Source organism: Lytechinus pictus, chromosome 7, assembly GCF_037042905.1.
Source record: "Lytechinus pictus isolate F3 Inbred chromosome 7, Lp3.0, whole genome shotgun sequence".
Lineage (NCBI taxonomy): Eukaryota > Metazoa > Echinodermata > Echinoidea > Temnopleuroida > Toxopneustidae > Lytechinus > Lytechinus pictus.
The window spans coordinates 26517220-26539242 of NC_087251.1; the positions used below are offsets into that span (position 1 = coordinate 26517220).

A 22023-nucleotide genomic window follows, 5' to 3' on the forward strand; every position below is an offset into this window, starting at 1 on the left:
ATTTTGTCTTCCTCTTCTTCTGCTCCTCTTCTTTCTTCTTCTATCACCATATTTTTATTCTTCTACTCAATTATCCTCATCTTCCTCTTTCCATTCTTCTTGTTAATATCTCCTATTTTTGTCTTCCTCTTCTTCTACTCCTCTTCTTTCTTCTATCACCATATTCTTCTTCTTCTACTCAATTATCCTCATCTTCCTCTCTTATTCTCCTTCCTCTTTCCATTCTTCTTGTTATTTTTGTCTTCCTCTTCTTCTGCTCCTCTTTCTTTCTTCTTCCTTGTTCTATCCCCTATTAGCTCCACCTCATCCTTCTCTTCCCCCTTCCTATCTTTGTCTTCAGCTCCCTTCTTTAAGACCATTCCCATGTCTTCCTTTCTCTTATAATCTCATCTAAAGTACTATCACTTCTCTAAACCTGTCCATATTTGCATTTGATGTGATTTACTTGTTGGGTGAAGACTCTAAATACATTTACTTCACAAGTCCCTTCAATGGAAACTTGGTAACAAAAAGCACAATCCTAATAAGAATCCAAACCAAACACCGTGCAACCCATTCTATACAATCCATTAAATTCAGACAGCACTAAATTTACAATACACACCAGGTGGATCACCAATTGAAATTGTACTTGTGAAGCTTATCATGCACAAAATATTGCTCTTTTTCCAAATAAAATCATTCAACTGTGGAAAAGTGCATGTAGTAATTGTCGAACTTCACTAGTTCATAACGATCAGTAGTTTGTGACTTCCACTATTAGACTAAACTGAAGAATTCCATACTACCGTACTACATATAGTGGAAAGTGACAACCTTTAAACAATATGGTGGTCAAACTTAGGGCAAATACTTGAATGAAAACACAGTGAATATTTACCAGTTGGCAAAGAATATATTTTTTGCTGACTTAAAAAAAAAAATTTAAGGATGAAATAAAAATAGTGGCACTTCAGTCTTGAAATTAATGATATGAATACTCAAAATGTATGTAAGCTCTTATAATTTGAGTGGTATAACATGTGTTCTAATGTACATGCAGGCTAAGCAATCAATTTTCAAATCTGGATCAACAATGTTCATATGAACATAGCCTAAAATTGGAAAATCCCTATTGAGCATAAGGGGCCTTTTCAAATGTGAATCTTGAATCATAATTGTAATGATTGCAATTTTTCTTTAGAATCATCGGACCTTTCACATGAAAAAAATTTGTACCGTAATTTGAGTGAAACCTAACTGGAATTCACTTCCAGAGTAGAATTTGAATTTGTGATTAGTGTTCACAATTCTAGTTTGGTTTCACACGTGCTAAAAATTCGTCATTACTAACATTAGCCTCACTTTTCACTGGAATCATTCAAATTATGATTTTTTTTTTACCGTGTGAAAGGGCAGTACATAACTTTGGCTATTCTAATATACTTTCAGATGCTACATATGAACATAGCCTAGAATTGTAAGAAGCCTCAAGAGTTCTACTGAGCAAAGAGCATGTCTATGGCTTCAGGCATAGCTGGATGACTGAAGATGAAAAGGATGACAAGCTACTGCAGGAGGTCTAGCTTCAATGGAAAGCAGGACCCCAGCAGCGGTGACAACACCATTCATACCAAGCCATGCAGGAAACACAGAGTATTGTTGGTAACCAAGGAATGTACATATTCCATGCATCACCGGTCATTTGATTGGCGACGTGTACTGTCGCAGGTGAACTGCTGATATTATCTTCAGCAGTAATTACCATCCTTGCAAACATTTGAGTTGAGATCTTAACTTGAAAAAAACTTGAATTACAAATTGTGTTACCCAAATCAAATGTAGTGATAGTTACAGAAAATGGTTGCCATGTTCTGCAGATGCTACACTAGAGGAGTCAAAAGAAACCAGCAAAAACTAGATGTTCATGGAATCAAACAAGAATGTAAGTTCAATTTTTTTTTAAAGATATAGTGCCACAAAGTTTATGCTCATTACCTTTACTTCATTTTACACCAGCAGTAGAATATATGCAAGTATTGAATTTTCTTTCCAAAACAAAACATAAAATTGCTCACTCTAATAATGCATGATTGTTAGTGAAATTACCACTTTGAATATGCATGGTAGGATTGTAGATCATAGAATCAGAATATACATTTGAAGTCATATGTAAATGCAAAGAAAAGAATTATCAGAGATTATCACCTAATCATTGATTTTCTTTATCCATTGATTCTAGGCTTCATCAATTAAACAAGCTTCAATCGCATGCCCCATGTGATTTGATATCAATCAACTGAACGTTAAAGGTCTTTCCATGGCGAGTTCAAGATGAGACCAGTCATGATTCTACCTTCACTCAATACCATGGACAAGCCTGGGGTACAGGCAGCCTCAACCTCCGATGTCAGGAAACTGGCTAATCGCTGCTGGAGCACCAACCCCCAAACCAAGACACTCTCTGAGCCTGTACAAAGATCAGGCCAGCAGGGGAGCAGACCAACTAGCATACGTTCCCTACCTATACTACCATCCCAGAAGACATTTAACCATCATGTTACTGTACCACCTAGAACACCTAATCAAGATAGACAAAGCCAAAGGGGTCTTAGAGATTCTCACATGGAACCTTTCCCTGCCATCCAAAGTCAGTGCAGGACAGCATCACGACAAAGTAGCCTCTCTTTACCCAGGAGTGATGTAAGCAGAGGAAGTAAAAGAAAGAGAAGGAAGCCTTTGAAGAGATACAGGGAAGTCTTTGTATGGGACCACAGAACTAGAACTTGCTCAGAACCCGGAATGAAAATTGCAAATGGAACTCTTCCTTCTGTCGGAACAGAAAATCCATTGATGTTGGCCACAGACAATCAGGCACGCACTTTATACACTCCAACAGGTAATATCTTAAAATTCATTTCATTTCAGATAAGTCAGTTGCAACAAGCTAAGATGTCATGAAAAAATATAAAATGCACTAGCGTAACTGTCTTTATGAAATGTTTAATCCTGAGGCCTTTTTCATATAGCATAAAATGATAGAGTACCAAAATGTTAACCAAACAGTTTTACTGGCATGTCATTAAAGTACAGTCTATGTATGACTGTATTTAAGAGTTTTCATTTAAATTTTGAATTGCAACAAACAAATTCAATCTTTGCTTCATCTATAATTCAGTCAAAAAAAAGAATTCTGCGGGACAATGAGATAAGGGGCCTGTTCAGGATAGAAATATACTTGAAAGCAACTTAAAAAAAATCAAGCATACAATGTATTAAAGTTGACTTCAATCCAATCAGACATTGGACATGTTTTACTTTTTAATCATGTTCAATAGCAACCCTTCTGGCAATGGGTCACAGGAAAAGACGCATTTTCATCAATTTTACTACCGGTAGATCAACATTAATAAAGCCATATGTAAATTTCAAATTTCAAAAGAATATGATCCAGAACGATTAACGAGCAGATGATGATAAATAGACCCCAGAATATAACATTTTTTCTAAAGCAAATCTTTCACAATTCTTTGAAATTCTTTCCTCCTTGTTTTCTATTCAACAGGACAAGCAAGACAGAAAAGGAAGCAAAGGGCACAAGGTCTCCTGGGAATGTTAGAGAGGCCACTGAAACTTGATCAGCTTTGCAAGACCCCTGTCCCAAATACAGCATGGACCAGCGAGAGCACCGACGATTCACCCTTCCCATCCAAGACAATCGTTCTTCCACCTATAGGTCAATATAATGAGGAACCAGGAGGGGAAGAAGGGTTGAAAGGTTTGAGCCAGAAAAACATGACTGAACAAATGCACAAGAAATCAGTGAAGAAGATGGATAAGGGAATAAAGAGCTTGAAGTCCAGGAAGAAGATGGGGAAGGAAAAGTTGAAGCTGAAGGATGTTGAAGTGCAGCATCAAGGTACAGGAAATGGTTCTGAGCATGATAGTGATGGGTACACTCAAGAAGACCTTGAGGACACTAGTGGGTCTGATTCTGATCATGATGGTGATGACGGCAACAGTGACATGGGATGGACAGATGACGACTACGATGATGATGATGAGAGTGGGGGATTTCTCATAGCTAGTCGAATAAATTCACAAATGAGAAAATCAGCTTGCTCTACTAGTCAATTTTCAAGAGCTTCTGGATTTACAATGAACTCTGTAGAAATAAAGAGATCTGGAGATAATAGTGATGAATATGATGGTGAGAATGATGAGGATGATGATGAAAACAGTAATGATGGTGCTGATGATAATGAAGACAGTATTGATGGATCACAGGTAGAGAACAATTCAACTGATCAAGATGACGATGATGATGATAATGAAGATGACGATGAGGATGAAGAAATGGAAGACAATAATAGCAAAGATGACAACAGTTCTGATGCAGCCCAAGAAGACGATGATCTGCTCAGCCATATGGATATTGAGGATATTGATAATGACACAATAAAAGATTCTGACGATGAAGAGGATGAAGACATGTTCGTCAGAGTCAGTGACTATGGTGACAGTGAAGATGAAATTGAAGAAGAAAATACCACTGCTGCAGGTGACACTGCAACTGAAAATTTTGAATCTGAAATGGAGGGTGATGACAATGAAGGTGATGATATTAGTGATGATGATGACGATGATGATAATGATGATGATAATAATGATAATGTTGATGATAAATGATAACAAACCTGGTAACATTGTGTCTCATTCTTAAAATATGAATAACAACACATTGCCAATCCAAATTGAAATGATTTTAATGGAAATTGTTAATGTTTCAAGTTTTCAAATGTTAAGAAAGTATATTATTGCTGCTCTCAATCAGATTATCATTGCACAATCTATTCAGCAAACAAAGAGCCTGTAAAAATCTGCAAAATATTTCAATTAAAAGTTTAGGTAATCATTTTGTCTTTGCTTTCTTTTCTTTTGCAAAAGTTGTGAATTTATTGCTCTTTTGTAAATTAGTGAAGACATATGTTATGTCAGTTCCCCGTCTATATGATCTTTAATCTATTCTTGTCTTTACTTTTTGTTGTTTTGTTGTTTGCTGCTTGTGATTTACTATTGTTTGTGTACATGTACATTTGTACTATACCATCTTTGTTGCTGTTGTTTAATTGTTTGTTTTTCCATGACCCTAAAAGGCATAAATATGTTTTGTTAAGAAAAATGGCAAGAACGGGATTGAACATGGCTCTCATAATGATCAAACACAGTATGTATGAAGGATAGCACATTGCAAATGTAATGTCAATAAAGTATATTGAACCAAGAATGCTAAAAAAGAGAAATATTTGTCAATTTTTATTGGATAACTATTGTATAATATGAACTTTTCAAAGACCTGTGCCAGTTCAAGAATACTGTGAAAACATGAAGTGAATTCATCTGATATTAATTTGTCTTCCAATATAACTGATCTAACAACAACTGCATAAAAGTAAAATTTTTAAACAAAATAAAAACTAACAGAATGTTATTTGAAAAAGGGGAAAGGGGACAGGTACTTATGAGTTAAAAAAGAAAAGAAGAAACCGTTATGCTTCTTTTTTAGACCATCATACGTTTTAAATCATACACATGGTCCTTTCTTTATATCGTAATACTTCATGATTACTATACAGGGCTCCGTAACACAAAGGTTAGTGACTAATCGCTTAATGAACTGACCTATCAAGACCTTTGTTGCATGCGCAATTTGCTCAGTTGACTGACTAGGAACCAATCAGAATCGTTCTTTCAAATTTAAAGATTAATCGCAAATCTTTGTCTGCTTAACATTGGTTTCTTCAGTGTATTTGAAATCTACATGTACAGTATATGTTTTGTATAAAACATTTGGAAAATTAAAATGCTATGCAATGAATTTTAGAAACTTAGGTAGCTATATCAGTAGCAGTTTATTCCACTTTTATTGTTGAACACCTACGAATACTGCACATAGAGCCCTGTTGCCCTTACCACATGTTAAGGACGTTGCACAGTTAAAGTGAAATCCATGTCATTTTCACCAAACTTTGCACATAGATACTTAAGAACCTTAATATTCGAAATATGCAAAAATTAACATAGGTCCATGTGCTTGATTTTTTGCTATAGAGCTTCAAAGTTCACCCAAATTGATGTTCTTAATAATTGCGCATTCAAAAGAATTTGGCATTTTTAGACCGCCCAAGATTACTACAATGAGTTTAAACCTCTATTACTCAGTCAAAATACATGAAAAAGTCATCAAATTTGGCGAGATAGTTAATAATTGTATCGTTAGAATGGAGAATTTATTTATAGTGCTATTTATTTGCAATTTTAAGTTTAACAGCACTGTCAGTTCTTAAAAATGTCGTAAAAGATAACAAAATCCAAATCTAAAAAATGTAAAATTTCAGCCACAAACTACAAACGTACAATAAATGCTGCACTTTATTCAAAATCCATGTCATTTTCACCAAAATTTGCAGAGTTGTAGAGGAGGGTATACCTAAAAGGTACAAACATTAAAAAATAGGGGTTCATGTGCTTGTTTTTAAACTATCAGCATTTTTATTAGAGCAAATGTGCTTTTTAAAACACCAAAAATGCGCCGAATGCCTTGTATCTATGTGAAGAAAAAATCAAAACCACTCTACCATTTATTCAAACTCGGGGTAATATTCGTGATTCTTGGCAGCACTGCAGAGTAAAGTATTTGGAAATTGTTGAGATTTTTTTTGAATGGTCCATGGAATAATTAATTTTTTTAGCTTCATGAAATAACGCATCGGATCTGCAGTTTAAGTGCAGAAGATGAGAAAAATCAGCTCGTACCCGCAGCTAATTAATCACCTGTTCATCCATTGTGACGTCAGCGCGCAGAGTGTAAACTATGCGCAGATCATAATGCGCACAAACATAACTGTGGAACGTCCTTAAGTGGGAACAATTATATGAAATGGTGGGAATCTTGGCAAATCAACCTGCTTCTTCCAAATTATAAGACGGATACACATGTGCGATTGCTTGTAAATTAAGCAGATTAATGGGAGGTGATGAGATGATGATGTGGATGATGATAATGTGGATGATGACGATGATAATGATGTGGATGATGATGATGGTGATGTGGATGGTAAGGAGAATGTTGATAGAGATCATGATGATAATGATGAGGACGACAATGATAATGATGACGAGTGATGATGATAACCATGATAGAAATAGATAGAGAGAGACAGAGAGGTGGGTATGAGAGTTAAAAGAATAAAGATATTCATCCTCAACTAATTGAATGAAAAAGGTTTCCCCAAAGATATAGGTCATCAAATTATCAAAAAGGCATACCAGGTAACAAGATAAAGAGAGAGAGATATCTGAGAATAAGACACAAAAGATACAGTTGTGCTCAAAAGTTAAAGAAACCCAACATAAAATGTACTCCATCATGCTGACTGTTGAATGTAGACAACAACACTACAATGTTCGGCGAGCCCAGAAAAACAAACATTATTGAATGTAATATTTTATCACCTGACTTCCCAATTAAATACTAAAACATGCTTGGCAGAACTTGAACACTTTAGATATGTTCATTTTCTTGTAGGGTTCACTAACTTTTGAGCACCACTGTATACATGTTTTAAAAATTTGTTAACAAAAGAAAAGAGTGATTTAGTAAAAAGAAATGTAATAGTATGTATTCAAGTGGGCATGGTAGATTATGGTTTACTTTATGCAGATTTCATGAAGTATTCTTGATTTCAAATATATTCAGAAAAATCCACTAACAAATGTGCATTTTGTTTAAATGCCACTGCCCACTACATTCATCCTATATATTCTGGTTTTTAGTCAGAGCCGAGAGGTACAAGCATTAATCATGAAATGTGGTCTTGACCATAGCAGTTAGCTAGAATCGAGCACCATTTTGCTAAGAAACATATCAATTTTTACCCTTATTGTGATGTCACTCATTAATGTTAATCCTGAGATTAGTCAACCACAGAGTGCTCAACACCATGCATTAATCACCAGGGGTGGTCTTCTGGAACACTGTCATAAATTTTGTCATTTCAAATCGGTATTCTAAGTTTACGCCCATCTTTTTGGAGGCAAACCGATCAAAATCACTGTTAGTTCTGAGTTGGAGCCCTTCTAACCAATAGTAAGGCCTGGGGAATGTGGGGCGCATCCTCAATACAGTAGCTGGCATCGCATGACTTCGCGTATATTGGTGCGCTTGATTATAAAGATAGATAGAGAGCTGAGAATAATTTTTTGAAGAGAGACTAAAAAGAAAAAGAAAAAGAGAGAAAAAGGAGGAGTTAATATGTAGGGCCTAATTACTTGTAGCATGAAAAAATATATTTGAAATTAGACATGGATAATGAGTGAAATTAATACAACAATCTAATCTAAATAATGTATGATTGACATATAGTTGGCATGGTATTGAGATATTATGGTACTAAAAGAAACGACAACATTTATGACAGCTAAACCCTGTCATATATTTTACCTTTTTTTTTTGGGGGGGGGGGGATAATGCGCATTTATGGACCGCATATTTTTTGTGCACGCTAGAGAGAAGAGACAATAATTTGTGACAATTTTATTACAAAATTAATAACATCCACCAGAATACTGATTCTGTCTTATCTCTGATGAAAGACAATGTTCAGAATACAGTCCCAGGTTTCTCTTTCAAGGTGATTAAAAACCTCAATTAAACACTAGCTTCCTAAGATCTCACTGCTACTTCTACAGTTTAATTCTTATTCTTTCCTGCACTCGAAATTCATCATTCAGTTCAAAATCTATTTGATAAATCAATTCTCACTCATAACTCACAAAACTGCATACACAGTTTAACACTGTCACTACCAAAAGTTCATATACTATCTAGGAAAAAACAAACAAACTGTGAACCCACAAAGAAAAGTAGGCTTGTCATTGTAATGAAAATTGGTGGCATGTGTAATGTGAAATACAATAGCTGTTGGACTCTTCTAATGTGTGCAATGAATAAATCTATTTTACACAATAAAATTGACCCCCCCCAAAAAAAAAAATATGATAAAATAAACATGTGAAAGATAGTGTACCTACCTGACATCCACTTCTCCAGAACTATGCATAAGGAAAGCACCCTCTGGTGTTTTCATTCTCAGGAGGTAAGATTGAAGCTTTGGTCTGTTGAATATAAAAAAGCATGCATTGTACACATCAAAATCAATTTAGACAAAATCAAATATCGTGGATAAAATGAACAAAAGGAGAGCATTTCATGAAACATTTCATAACACTTGACACTGAACTTAGAAAATATTCAAATTTGTCATTATTGTTTTTAGAATTGTTCACAGAGCACTATTCTCATATCTAGAACTAACTAGAAATATCACTGAAGGTGATGAATACCCCCACCCTATACTGTTACCAGGGCAACACAGTTTTCAAGACATTTAGAAAATGAATCTTGCATGTCTTTACCCAAGATGAATGTTTGTGCCAAATTGCATGGGCAATGGTAAGAAACTGAGGAAGTAGATCAATCAGCAATAAGTTTTCCTGGTTTTTTGGCAATAACATGCAGTTACCATGGCAATGCAATTTCCAACCCATTTGGAAAAGGGAAATGCATGTTTTTACTCAAAGACTAATGTTGGTGAAAACTTTCAAGAGCACTTGCCAAAAAACTGGAGAAGTAGTTTGATCCGCAATGAGTTTTCCTGGGTTTTGGGCCATAATATGCAGGGCAGCACAATTTCTGACAAATGCGAAAAATATGTCTTGCACATTAGCTCAAGATCTATGTGTGCTAAATTTCATGAGCATAGGTCATAAAATGGACAAGTAGTTCAATCTGCAAGATGTCCATACATTAATTGTTATAATATGCTGTAACTTTGGCAATGTAGTTTCCAAATCATGGCAAAATATGTCTTGCCTATCATTACTTCAAGACCAATATATGTGTACCATATTTCATTATAATTTGTTAAAAATAGAAGAAGTAGTTCAAAGCGCACGATATTTACCAAATTTTTGTCATAATATACTGTTACCATGGCAACACAAAATCTTGCACATCTTTAACCCAAGACCTATGTGTGCTCCATATTTCAGAAAAATTTTGTTAAAAACTGAGAAAGAAGTTCAAACTGCAAGATCTGCAGTTTGCTGAACGTCAGACCATACGCTGACGCCCCCTTCAAACTTTGTTTGATGGGATATGAATTAAAAATGAAAAGTAAGTGAATTAAAATGCAGCAGTACTTGCATTCTGTTGTTAGGTGGATTTCTTTCTCATTCATATTTTCTTTGATGTACACCGTAGTAATGTACATGTATATCAAGAATCAGAATTGATAAACAAGCAATATTTAAATACATCCTTCATTTATGCAAAACTGTTTTTAACATGCTTTACACACCAGCAAAATTTTGCTTACTGAAAAATTGGGAGGTCAACTGGGAGGTCATTAACCCAACCCATTTCACAGGGTTTTGCTATGTCCCCAATCCTTTCCAATCTAAATTTTCCAATCAAACAACCCTGCAATAAGTATGGGACTACCTGACACTCCAATGAAGAGTGTTTTATAGCACATCAATTACCATACTAATATGCCTGGATATCTGTAGATTATCTCGCCCTAACAATAGTGAGGGTGAAAAGCAAGAAAGATTGGTTGAAGATAATAGGTAGCTTCAGATTTGCGATGCATCTTCTGCGACAAAACCAATTGGACAAAATTACAGTTGCGCATTCAAAAGACAAGGAGCGGCTGTTTGCCACTAGACCATAAAATAATGGTTTACAGAAGCTGAGTTGCAAATCTGAGTCAGATATAAAAACAGAGTATGAAAGGTACATGAATGGATCCTCCGACCTACCACCTACCAAGAAATATTTTTCATTCATTACTCCAAGTAAGCCCATTCTTACCTATCAATGATATTATATGCCTCCTCGGTTCCTAGAGTACTAAGGGCAAGCACAGCAGCATAGGTAGGGGCTAGATGGGCTATCTGTCCTGGACCACCTGTACAGTAACATGGTATACAATGTAAACTTGTTTTTACATATAGCACTTCTGGTAATTATAATTCATATTGTCTCATGATAAGGGTACCTCAACGATGGATTAAAACTATGTTTATGTTTGAAGAAATATATAGCATTTAAGCCGGATATTTTTCTTATTTTGCCTGACTTTGAGATTCCATTAACATACAATTTCCAGTATTGTATCTAGTAATATGCATAAATATGAAAGAGAGATCAAAACCAGGGAATAAAACATATCAGAAGTATGCTGAATAAGTTAAACAAAGCTTGTGATGAAACATATCTACATAAACCCATTGGCTTGTACAGACATAAAATAAAAACAAACAATTCTACTTCAGTTTTTCAAATTGGAATAAGGAATATTTGGATTGGAGTGCTCCATTATAATTTCCATCCCACATTGTACAATAATGGTGTTGACTGTAAGTTGAAATTTGATCCCAGCAATTTTACCAGGATCCAGCCTCAGGAAATATCACAAGTGTTGTTTTTGGTTCTTTATGAGTGGCCAACAAGAGGAAATATACTATCCATAGAATGAGGGAACATTTCCCAATACCTTTATCTTCAAATTATGAAAAATTCAAGCAGTATTTTGTGAAATTCTTTTCTCAATAAGCACCTCAAAGTTAAAAAGTGTCTCAAGTTTTACAATTACAATTCGAATTATGGCATCCCATATGAATATCATCACAATTGAAATTACTTGACTTGGCCTGTAATTTTCAATCTATATTACATCGCTTAAAATCATTTCCTGATTCATGATGATACCTTAAGACATGAAATAAGCAGAATGACACAAAGTCATATGTAACAAAGTATCTTAGAATTACTAAACATTATTGCAGTACAAACACTACAGGATGGTTGTATTAATATCAGGGCCCCGTCTTACAAAGAGTTACAATTGTTCCAATCAATCGTAACTCTATGGAAATCCATCAGTGTCATAACTTTTTCTACAGGAAATGTGCAAAATGTCCTTTGTAAACAAAGGAGAACACACCGAACTGTCAAGAAATCAATGAATTTATGGATCTATACATTCATATCTAGAAAAAAATTTAAGCAAACATGCATTTGCTGGCTTTCCATAGTTGCGATGATCGGATCAATCGCAAGTCTTTGTAAGATGGGCCCCTGATCACTAGGTCTTTGCTTAGTTGTCACAATTTCCATAATAATTCATTATCTCCTTAATGTGGTAATGTAAAAATTATAATTTGCTGTGCATATGTTTTGAAGTTTTGTATTCTCCACTGCTCTTTACCACTGTCCACTGAATTCCTGAATTTCAGAGCTCTCATTGAGGTTTCTCAGGCTAAACTAAAATAATCACTATGCCAGCAAATCATTTTTCAGGATCAAAATGCAGTATGGGAGAACTCAAGTTGTGGGGAAAGTGATCAAAGAATATTGTGAGCTTTCAGTTCTTAAAAAAAATTAAAATGAAAAGGATACCTCATCAGATGCCTTTACATTCAAACTTTGACCAAAGAACAGCTGAAATATTTGGGATCAATATTTGTGTGTAGTCAACATTTTTGTGCTATTGGTCATTCTCAGAAAAGTAAAACAATTTTTTTTAATTTATGTGGAAATTCAGAATCAGGCAGCTCAAGAAATATTTAGGTGCATTAGAATAAATAATTCCCCTATTACGTTGTGTTTGTTTCTCAAAGAATTCAATGTCATTACCACGACTTATCTTTATTTGTAAGATATTAGAAAAAGATATGAGTTTAAATTTTGATTTTTCTTACCTGCAAAGCCTCCATCAGGACATTGACATTTACCAAGGAATTGGGCAATACTGCAAAGAGGAAGAGAGACAAAAACAAAAAATAATTATCAAAGGGGAAGCTTATCTCTTAAAATGATATGTGATATGAGGTCACCCCAAGAATATAAATGAGTAAAGTTCTCCAGGGAAAGTCTTCAGCCTCAAAAGGTTTTCATACAAGTAAAAGTTTGGTGAATGTTCAAAGCAAATATTCTAAGAAGTGACAGTAATTCCATGTTGAGCCTTCTTCTATCTTAAACGCTGATAAATAAGAGTTCTATTTATATTGTTCTTTACCTATTCGGACCTCACAATTAGCCCTCATGAGGGCAAGTGACTCTTGAAAAAGTGCCTTAGAAAACACAGCTGGTGATAGTGTCAAGGGCAACAAGGCAGTTGAGATGGACATCAGAGGTGATCAGCTTGCCATCTTGGTCTATCACAAGCCCTGAATATTTGGAATGACTCTATTAGGAATCAAACACTTAACTCAAAGGACAGGTGCTCTAGCCCTGGATTTAATAACATGCCATGTAAATATTGGTTCAAATACTTCCAGAGGTATTTGGTTATTATTAGCTTTTGCTTTAGTTCTGATGGTAATATAAAGTGTCCAGTGCATTCAAGAAATGAATCCTACCAAGACCACATTCGCAAAGGTTTGTGATGAAGATTAAACATGATAGAACAATTCTAATTGGTCCCTAGTCAGTCTTCTGAACAAAATACACACGAAGCAATGATCTGGATTGATTATACCATCAACAACTGATTGCACATCTTTGTGTATCGACTGGTATCTCCTAATGAAATCTGATTTTAGAGAGACTAATGTGGATTTGTAAAATGAGTTTTGGAAAAGGGATACAAATAGTTTTAAGATATAAAGTAGATTTTGAGTCCTTTCTGGGCTAACAGTTAGAATTGTCTTACAAAGAGTTGTGATTACTCAAATCAAATTCAAACTGTGTTGATCTAAAACTCATATCCCTACACTAATTTAGATCAATTGCAATTTTCATTTGATTTGAAACTAACACAAGTTTTTGTAAAATGCTGCCAGGTTTCTATGACTATTAAACTGAACCACAAAATAATAAAAACAATGGTAATTCCACATGTTCAGGGATGAATAAATCTTTGTTTCATATGACAATGAGGAGAAAATTAAAATATTTCATATAACGAAATAAAAAAGAAACAGTGAGTAGGTGACGTCATCTGTCCCCTTACTTGCATACCGATGAGAATGTGCATATAAATGTTTAAAGTTGAATTAAGAAGGGGGTGAGTTTAAGTTGTTCAAACAGATAGCATGTCACAAAAATCCTCTGCCTTCTCGATATTTTGCTTTGAAAGTCTATGAAATTAGCCACCTGTCAGAGCCCGAGAGACGAGTGTACAGAAAAGCCACTCGGAGTGTGACGTCACCGGGGGGAATTTAGTATAAGAGGTGCCTGAATGTCATACAGAAATGCTATGCAGAGAGAGAAAGATATTTTACAATTTTGTTTCAAAGCAACTCAAATCAAACAAATAGGACTGATATGTACAAATCTTTACTTTCCCTGTATAAAAAACAGTATGAATAGCCATCATGAACTCTTCAATCATGATGTAAGATAGCAAACAGTGAGTTATTGAATGATATTTTCACTATTTCTCATTTATTTTATCACGATGTTCAATGAAGTGAATAGCTGGAAAGTAATTCCGGCGGCTAGCTCAGCTCTCGCTCAGTGCGCGCTGAACGCATAATACTAGTAGACACAACACCCAGGCATTGAGTGTACTGTTATGGTCTGGTACGTCGACTTAGTTCATGGCCGTGCAGCGATCCCCTGGCGTTTTTTCTTCTTTTCTTTTGTCTTTGACTCCACTTTTATATCCTCTGGATCATTTCCACTCATAGCTCATTCCACAGAACAATCTTGAACCAAACGTATTATTCTTTCTCGGCCTTCTGAGTTGTTTTCTATATTTAATTACGCTAGGGGTCACCGGCACACATACAAACGCAATTCGCAAGTGAGTTGAAGACAGAGGGATATTATAGTAATTAGTATACATATCTATGGTTGAAGACAACAAGAAAGGTATGCGGTACGGTAGCTCGACAGCTAGCTGCGCCGGAGCGGGCGGCCGGTCGGCACAAGGCAATTCCGCAACCAACTGTGTTTTTTTGCAAGAGCCGCGTCACACGCGGATAAATATGTCATAATAACACGTCTGCTACGTTATCGACTGGTGAGAAGATCTCGATCAAATTTCATATTATTCACCTTGAAATTATTCCTTTAGGGTCTATGGTATCATTCTGAGGGAATTTACATATTTGGAATAATAGTACGGCCACAAATATTTTAATCATTTCCTCTTTGCAAGTTCTATGGCTCGCAGATACAACTTCAACTGCAGTTATTCCATATGAAGGCGTACGTGCATAGTACACAAAGCGGCACTGCCTTGTTTACTACACCGAGACCGAATACCCCCCGGTGACGTCACACTCAAAGAACACCCGTCTCGGTAGGCATTGCAGGAGCGCGAACTCAGGGAAAATGGGTAGGGATAAATCGTTCAAATTCACTATTTTGAAAAAAGAAAATGGGGGGTCGAATCACCTCTTAGTGTTTGGGGGGTTGTAAGGTTGCTATTAATGTAAATATCTCAATATTTGGAATCGTCTTCTTAATTCAACTTTAAGCAAAACTTAAAAATGTCATTACTTTGTTATTTTACATCTGATTTTGATGAAATTTTCAGTGTTATGCTCGTTGGATTTTTCTTTCCTTTATTCACATCAACTTTTTGTTGGGGTGGACTTGTCCTCATTTAAGAGGAGAAAACCAGATTTGAATCTTTTGATTAACTACGTACTGTCAGTACTTACTTTGAGGACTGCTCAGGGGTAAGTTTTTCTCCTAATAGCTCCAGGCTGTGTAATATCCAGTAGCATAGCCATGGTCGACTGGCATCCAATACCTCATAGGATTCCGAGAGGTAACATAGACCTTTGTTGAGATAAGCAAGATGTTTGAAACGCTCTAAAAGAGGTCTGGGAATAAAACAGAAAACATTTAAAAATCCAGATCTGAGCTAAAAGCAAAATCTACCAATGGAAACTCTACAAGCTACAAGGCATTGGCACTGGAATTAAAACATGTAAAAAAAAAAGTAAAAATCTGTAGGTTTTATCAATCTAAGCATACAAGAAAAGCTTTTTTTAAAATCTATATATATGATAGAAGTGAAGAAAATTAAATACGTAATCTGGAAAGCAAAAAAAAAAAAATCATCCAGTTTTTCTGTGTACAAACCTGTGTAATCACAACACTTTTGATACAGAATGACGTCACAGACTTGAAGCTGTTGAAAGCACAATAAAGCCTATTTTCCAAGCCTGATAATTGGAACCATTCTCAAGCAAAATACTCAGCTGGCAAGCAGTGATAATTCACAAAACATACATTGCTGTGTTTTGTAGTTTATAAGCTATCGTTTAGTAAATGATTTGTCCATTTTACTTTTGGATCCAGTCAGGATCTTTAAAACTGAGATATTCAGAGCATATTCATAATAATTTCAAAAGACATTTCAGAACTCTAAATCACAATCAGATTCTTGTATTATTTGAGCTACAAGCACCCTTACCCTTTGTCCTCAGGAGCCAAATTCTTGATCCTAGCCCTGTACATGGCAAACTTGTTGTCAACTAGATTTTCAACATCTTCCTGCATGAGCAAAATAAAAGAACAATCAAAAGAATGGTCACATTTTTAAAAAAGGCTTCACCATATTGCATACCAGGTTAAATGATTATCACCAAATGTAATTCCCCATGCAAAAGAATGTTGGGTAGAATTTTCATATATTCCTGCCACTTCGGTGAGCAAATAAATAATATGCAATGGCAGGGGGAAATGCTGGTGTTTACCCATTTCATTGAACTAGATCTTAGTCATAACATTGTGGATTTTTTTTAAACCAATGAATGGCTACCACTGAGTTTTTTGGAGGAAACCAGAGAACCAGTAAAATAAAGAAATCCAGTGTCAGTCAAAAATTTTGAATATTAACCACTTTCAGGACTAAATATACTCATTATTATTTTTACGAATGAATGCTCTACTTTCTAACCTTCCACTTCCTCGCCTCACCATTCCACTTCTAACTCAATCCACTTTTTTTATTCCTATTATTCTAGGACTATCACATGGTGTACTGTAAACCACTCCTGCGATCATCCATACCATCGTGCAAACCTTCAAATGTACCCTGAGGTTGAGATAAGTGCACCGCCTCCAGGCAGATCAGCACAGGCAAGCAAGGAGTGAAGATGTCATGTATATGTTATTTGCCTCTGCAGGGATATACCCTGCCTACAGCTTGGAAAATAATTATAAGGACATATCCTTAAAGTAGAAGAGTGGTCAAATAATTATTTCGCAAACTGTATAGCCCAGGCCACCCTAATGCTGAAATGTCCATAATGCATTGGAATGTAATATCAATAACTCTCTTTTGGGATGAATCACCATGCAAAGTCTAATTTTGTGTTGTAGAAAATTTCTACTTTGTATTTTATTTAAAAATTACTTAAAATCTAAACATAGATTGCAATTCATAGAAAACTACACATTAAATATTACAGTTTGAGATGGAAATCAAGATAAGTTGCAATGTTAGAGGTAATTTTTGCAAAAAATTTGATGATTTTCTTCCAGATTCTAATTAGCCTGACAAGATGATAGATGTGCTCTCTGATGGAAGTAATCTCATGATGAATCCCCTCGCAAACTATCCGCAAAACAAGTCCACAAAAAAAATTCAAGTTGCAAGAAGTATTATCCTACCGTAAAATATTTCTACTCATGTGCAGCAAAAATATGAAGATCGCTTCCACAGGTTCTGCATGAGGAATCTCATATTTTGTTATAAATTCAGAAAATTTTACAACTTTGTCTCTTGAAGGTCAAGTCCACCCCAGAAAATGGTTGATTTGAATAGATATAGAGAAAAATCAAACAAGCATAATGCTGACAATTTCATCAAAATCGGATGTAAAGTTATGACATTTTTAAGTTTTGCTCCTTTTTCACAAAACAGTTATATACACAACTCAGTGATATGCAAATGAGAGAGTGAGTCGGAGATGTCTCTCACTCACTATTAATTTTGTTTTTCGTTGTTTGAATCATACAAATGATACAATATTTCTATTTTTTTAAATTTGACAATAAAGACCAACTTCACTTAACCATAAACTTTTAAAATTTAATAGTAGATCACATATATTCATGAAGGAAAAAAAATTACATGACATTGACAATGAGAAAATTAGAATCTTTCATATTTCATATAATAAAATACAAAAGAAATAGTGAGTGGGTCATCCGTTTGCTCATTTGCATACCAACCAGGATGTGCAAAGGTTCGTGAAATGAAGGGAAACTTTAAAATGTCATAACTTTCTTATCTTACATCCAATTTTGATGAAATTTTCAGTGTTATGCTTGTTGGATATTTTTCCTTTTATTAAAATCAACTATTTGTTGGGGTGTTCCTGTCCTTTAATACTGCTTCGCATTTCGTTTGCTCTGAAATAAAAAACAAGCTGTCTTCTGCATGCATGCCACAATCATGATCTGCTCGCAAGTATACATAAAGATACAGATCCATATCACACTGAATTCTATCATATCTCAAACTTAAATGTTTTAATTCAAGAGACAAATTAACGACACCTCAGACTTAAAACTTTTTCAATTTTTTTTCCTTCTCAATTTGACCAAAAGCATCGGTTTCTGTTTCGTCGGCATTCCACCAGATTACATCTTGCTTCACTAAAGTAAAAATGTATTTTTTTTCTAAGTTTCAAATCTCCTCCAAACAGACAGAATTCAGCTGTCTAAATCCAGATCATCATTCAATCAATGACAATGATGACTTTTGTGTCTTAATCTATTCTTATAGTGCCATTCATGTCATTTAATTAATATAACATTAGAACTTTAAACTTTATGAACCTTCCGGAGTACTTTCCATGTTCAAATAAAACTGTGTCTTAATATTCATTTTAAAACATTTCGGTTATCATTGCAAAGTCAACACAATATTAAATTTTAAAAACATATCTGGCGACCACACTAGTTTTCTAATTAATAATGCACTGCACTATAAACTGTACACAGATCTCAACGTATGGGTCTGCACATATCTCACGAATATTAAGTCAATAAGTGTGGTATTTATATTAAGGCTAGGATTTATCGGTTTGATTTTGACCCAAATCATCAATTACTGCCACGAACCTGTTGCTCAGATGTTGAAGTTGGAACACCATCATCAAGGAACCGCTGATTCCCAAGCCAGATTTCTTTCTCAATGCATCTAGCTGCCTCCATCTTACAAGAAATATCGTCAGCTTCAGTTTGTGAAGTTTCAAGAAATGATTCAAGATTCGAAGGCTGTGCATGCATGTGCGATGTGCATACGCGTTTGCTGCTACTAGCGCAAAAGCGATCTCGAGATCGCTCGAAAATGAAGTGAAGATGATGCATGATGGTGATGGTGATGATGATGATGGCGATGGCTATGGAAATACATGGCGATTTAATGATGATGATGATGATGACTGGGATGATGATGATGATGATGATGATGGGGATGATTATGATGATGATGATGATGATGATGATGATTGATTGATTGATTGATTTTATTTGGCAAGTCACCATAACATATATACAGTATAGCGCATTAAAACAACAGGCTTGCACAGGATGACCCACGAAAGCTCGAAAGCTTATTTCCAGTGGGGTCCTCGACATACAGAATTAAGATGATAAAATGGTAAAATTATACTATTTACATAATTAAAAAATGAAGAAAAAAAAAATCAGACTTTACTATCACCAATAAATATACAAGAATATAACGAAGAAGAAGAAGGAGAAGGAGGAGGAGGAATAGAAGAAGAAAGGGGAGGAGAAGGAGACGGAAGAAAAGGATGAGGAAGAAAAATAATAAGAAGAAGAACAGCAAAAACGGCGACAACAATAACAACACGAAGAGGAGAATAGAAGGAAGAGATAAAAGAAATAGAAAGAATAGAAGAAAGGACATATCGAAGCTTCAATCAAACTATGTAAAATAAGTAATAATACCTGGTAGAGAAGAGAAAAGAACGTGGTCAGTAGGCCTATTCAGGCTAAATCAACCGTATAACATATATCATTTGCATCTTCTCTTTGACTCTCAAGTGAAAGATATTCTTTCAATTTCCTCTTAAAATGCAAAAAGTTTCCTATTTCCTTTATATCATTGGGAAGGGAATTCCAATGTTTTATAGCATTGTAATAAAAGGAGTTACCAATACTACCTACCCTTTCTGGTAAGCAAAAGTTGAAATGGCTGTTTCTTGTATTATAGTTATGTAATTCGGTAACTAGATTAAAGTTTGATCCAATGTAATGATTCGATCTATTGTGATAGAGTTTATGCACGTGGTGCAAAATAAGCTGTTTTGATCTTTTGTTGACTTCAAGAAAACCTGCTCCAGAGAGTTCGGTGTAGCCAACATGGGTTCTGTGACCAGAACAGTTAATGAATCTAACCATTTTATTCTGTATAATTTTCAACTTCTTTTTATCGAGTTCGCTTATGCCACTAAACCAAGCAGGGTTAGCATAGTCAAATAAACTCTGAATAAGAGCAAAACAGAGAATACGCCTTGCTTTTTTATCCATACAACTTAATTTGATACCTGTACAGAAATTTCAAACGGGCATTCGCCTTTTTCACGATTTATTCTACTAAAGATGAAGATGAAAGGGAGCTAGTCAACTCAATGCCTAAATACTTTACATATTCTTTCCTCTGAATTATCTTATTATTGTATGATACTTCAAATACAAATGAAGTTTTATAATTACTTTAGAACAAAACAGACTGCTCTCGGTTTTGCCTAAGTGTAACGATAATCTATTATTAGTCATCCAATCGACACATGTAGACAGCTGTTCACTAAGTTTTTCCTCAACAAATTTTGGGTTGGAATTTGAACAAAGTAGTACGCTATCATCTGCATACAATAATAGTTTACAGTCAGCTTTTATACAAATAGACATGTCATTGATATAAGTTGAAAATAGAATTGGGCCTAAAATACTTCCCTGTGGAACTCCACAGGTTATAGGCATAATTTTGGAACGAATATCGCGAATAGCCACTACTTGATGTCAATTCGACAAGTAGGATTTGAACCATGCTACAGTAGCCTGGTTAAAACCCATTATTTGTAATTTTTCAATAAGATGCCATGATTAACTGTATCAAATGCTTTTTGAAGATCTAGGAGTACCATCCCAACGAATTGTCCCTTAGAAATATTAGTTCTCAGATAATCAGTCAAGTGAATAAGGCATGATGATGATGAAGATGATGATGGCGACGACGATGATGATGAAGAAGAAGAGGAAGATGATGATGAAGAAGAAGAAGAAGAAGATGATGATGATGATGACGAAAATGAAGAGGATGCAGGTGGTATCAATGACGATGGAAGGGATGATAATGATCCATTGAATTGATAACGCTGATGATGATGTTTTCAGATCTCTCTTCAAGCGGGCCTAGGCCATTTCTTTCTTTCTTTCTTTCTTTCCTTCCTTCCTTCCTTCCTTCCCATGGCCCTGGGAAGCGGAAGTGTACCCCCAACATTTTTCTTGGGGATGCTGCGTGTGTTATTTTCCATAGGCAGCACCCCCTGGAAATCTGGTAGGTATGATGACAGAAATGTAATGAAAATGAAAGACGTTTTGTAGGACCCCCCCCCCCCCCCCCCCCACACACGCACTTCAGAATTTTCCTACACAGTGCTTAAAATAGTGTTTAAATTCACCCTTTTTCAGATTGGAATATCAAATATTTTCAGCTCGCGCTTCGCGCGCGCATTATTGATTTTTATAATTAAAAAAATGAATTTAGAATGCCAGATTCTTAGTCTAAATCTAAACACGCGCACGCATGTTTGTTCAGATACGCCACTTGTTTTTTTTTTTTTTATAAATAATTTATTTAAAGGGGTACTAATCTAAATAGAATAAAATTAACAGAGCAAAATGCTGAAAATTATATCAAAATCCGATAACAAATAGTGAAGTTATTCATATTTAATGTTTAGCAATATTTT

At 35.1% G+C, this 22023-nt stretch overlaps 2 protein-coding genes across 2 annotated transcripts in view; one reads left to right on the plus strand and one right to left on the minus strand.

Annotated features, from left to right (window-relative positions):
* LOC129264652 (protein farnesyltransferase subunit beta-like) overlaps positions 1 to 19308 on the minus strand; it is a 32939-nt gene extending 13631 nt beyond the window's left edge. Inside the window, exons 1-6 of the mRNA XM_064102359.1 lie at positions 19142 to 19308; positions 16482 to 16561; positions 15721 to 15885; positions 12808 to 12857; positions 10916 to 11012; positions 9073 to 9156 (exon numbers count right to left, since the gene is read on the minus strand). Of these exons, the coding sequence (XP_063958429.1) occupies positions 9073 to 9156; positions 10916 to 11012; positions 12808 to 12857; positions 15721 to 15885; positions 16482 to 16561; positions 19142 to 19234 (569 nt within the window). The 5' untranslated portion in view covers positions 19235 to 19308. The remainder of the gene's footprint in view (positions 1 to 9072; positions 9157 to 10915; positions 11013 to 12807; positions 12858 to 15720; positions 15886 to 16481; positions 16562 to 19141) is intronic.
* LOC135154748 (protein PFC0760c-like) lies at positions 1570 to 5869 on the plus strand. Its single transcript, XM_064102358.1, has 3 exons — positions 1570 to 1924; positions 2222 to 2878; positions 3545 to 5869. The coding sequence occupies exons 2-3, from the start codon at positions 2314 to 2316 to the stop codon at positions 4666 to 4668; spliced, it is 1689 nt and encodes a 562-aa protein (XP_063958428.1). The 5' UTR covers positions 1570 to 1924; positions 2222 to 2313; the 3' UTR covers positions 4669 to 5869.
* Positions 19309 to 22023: the final 2715 nt, after the last annotated feature.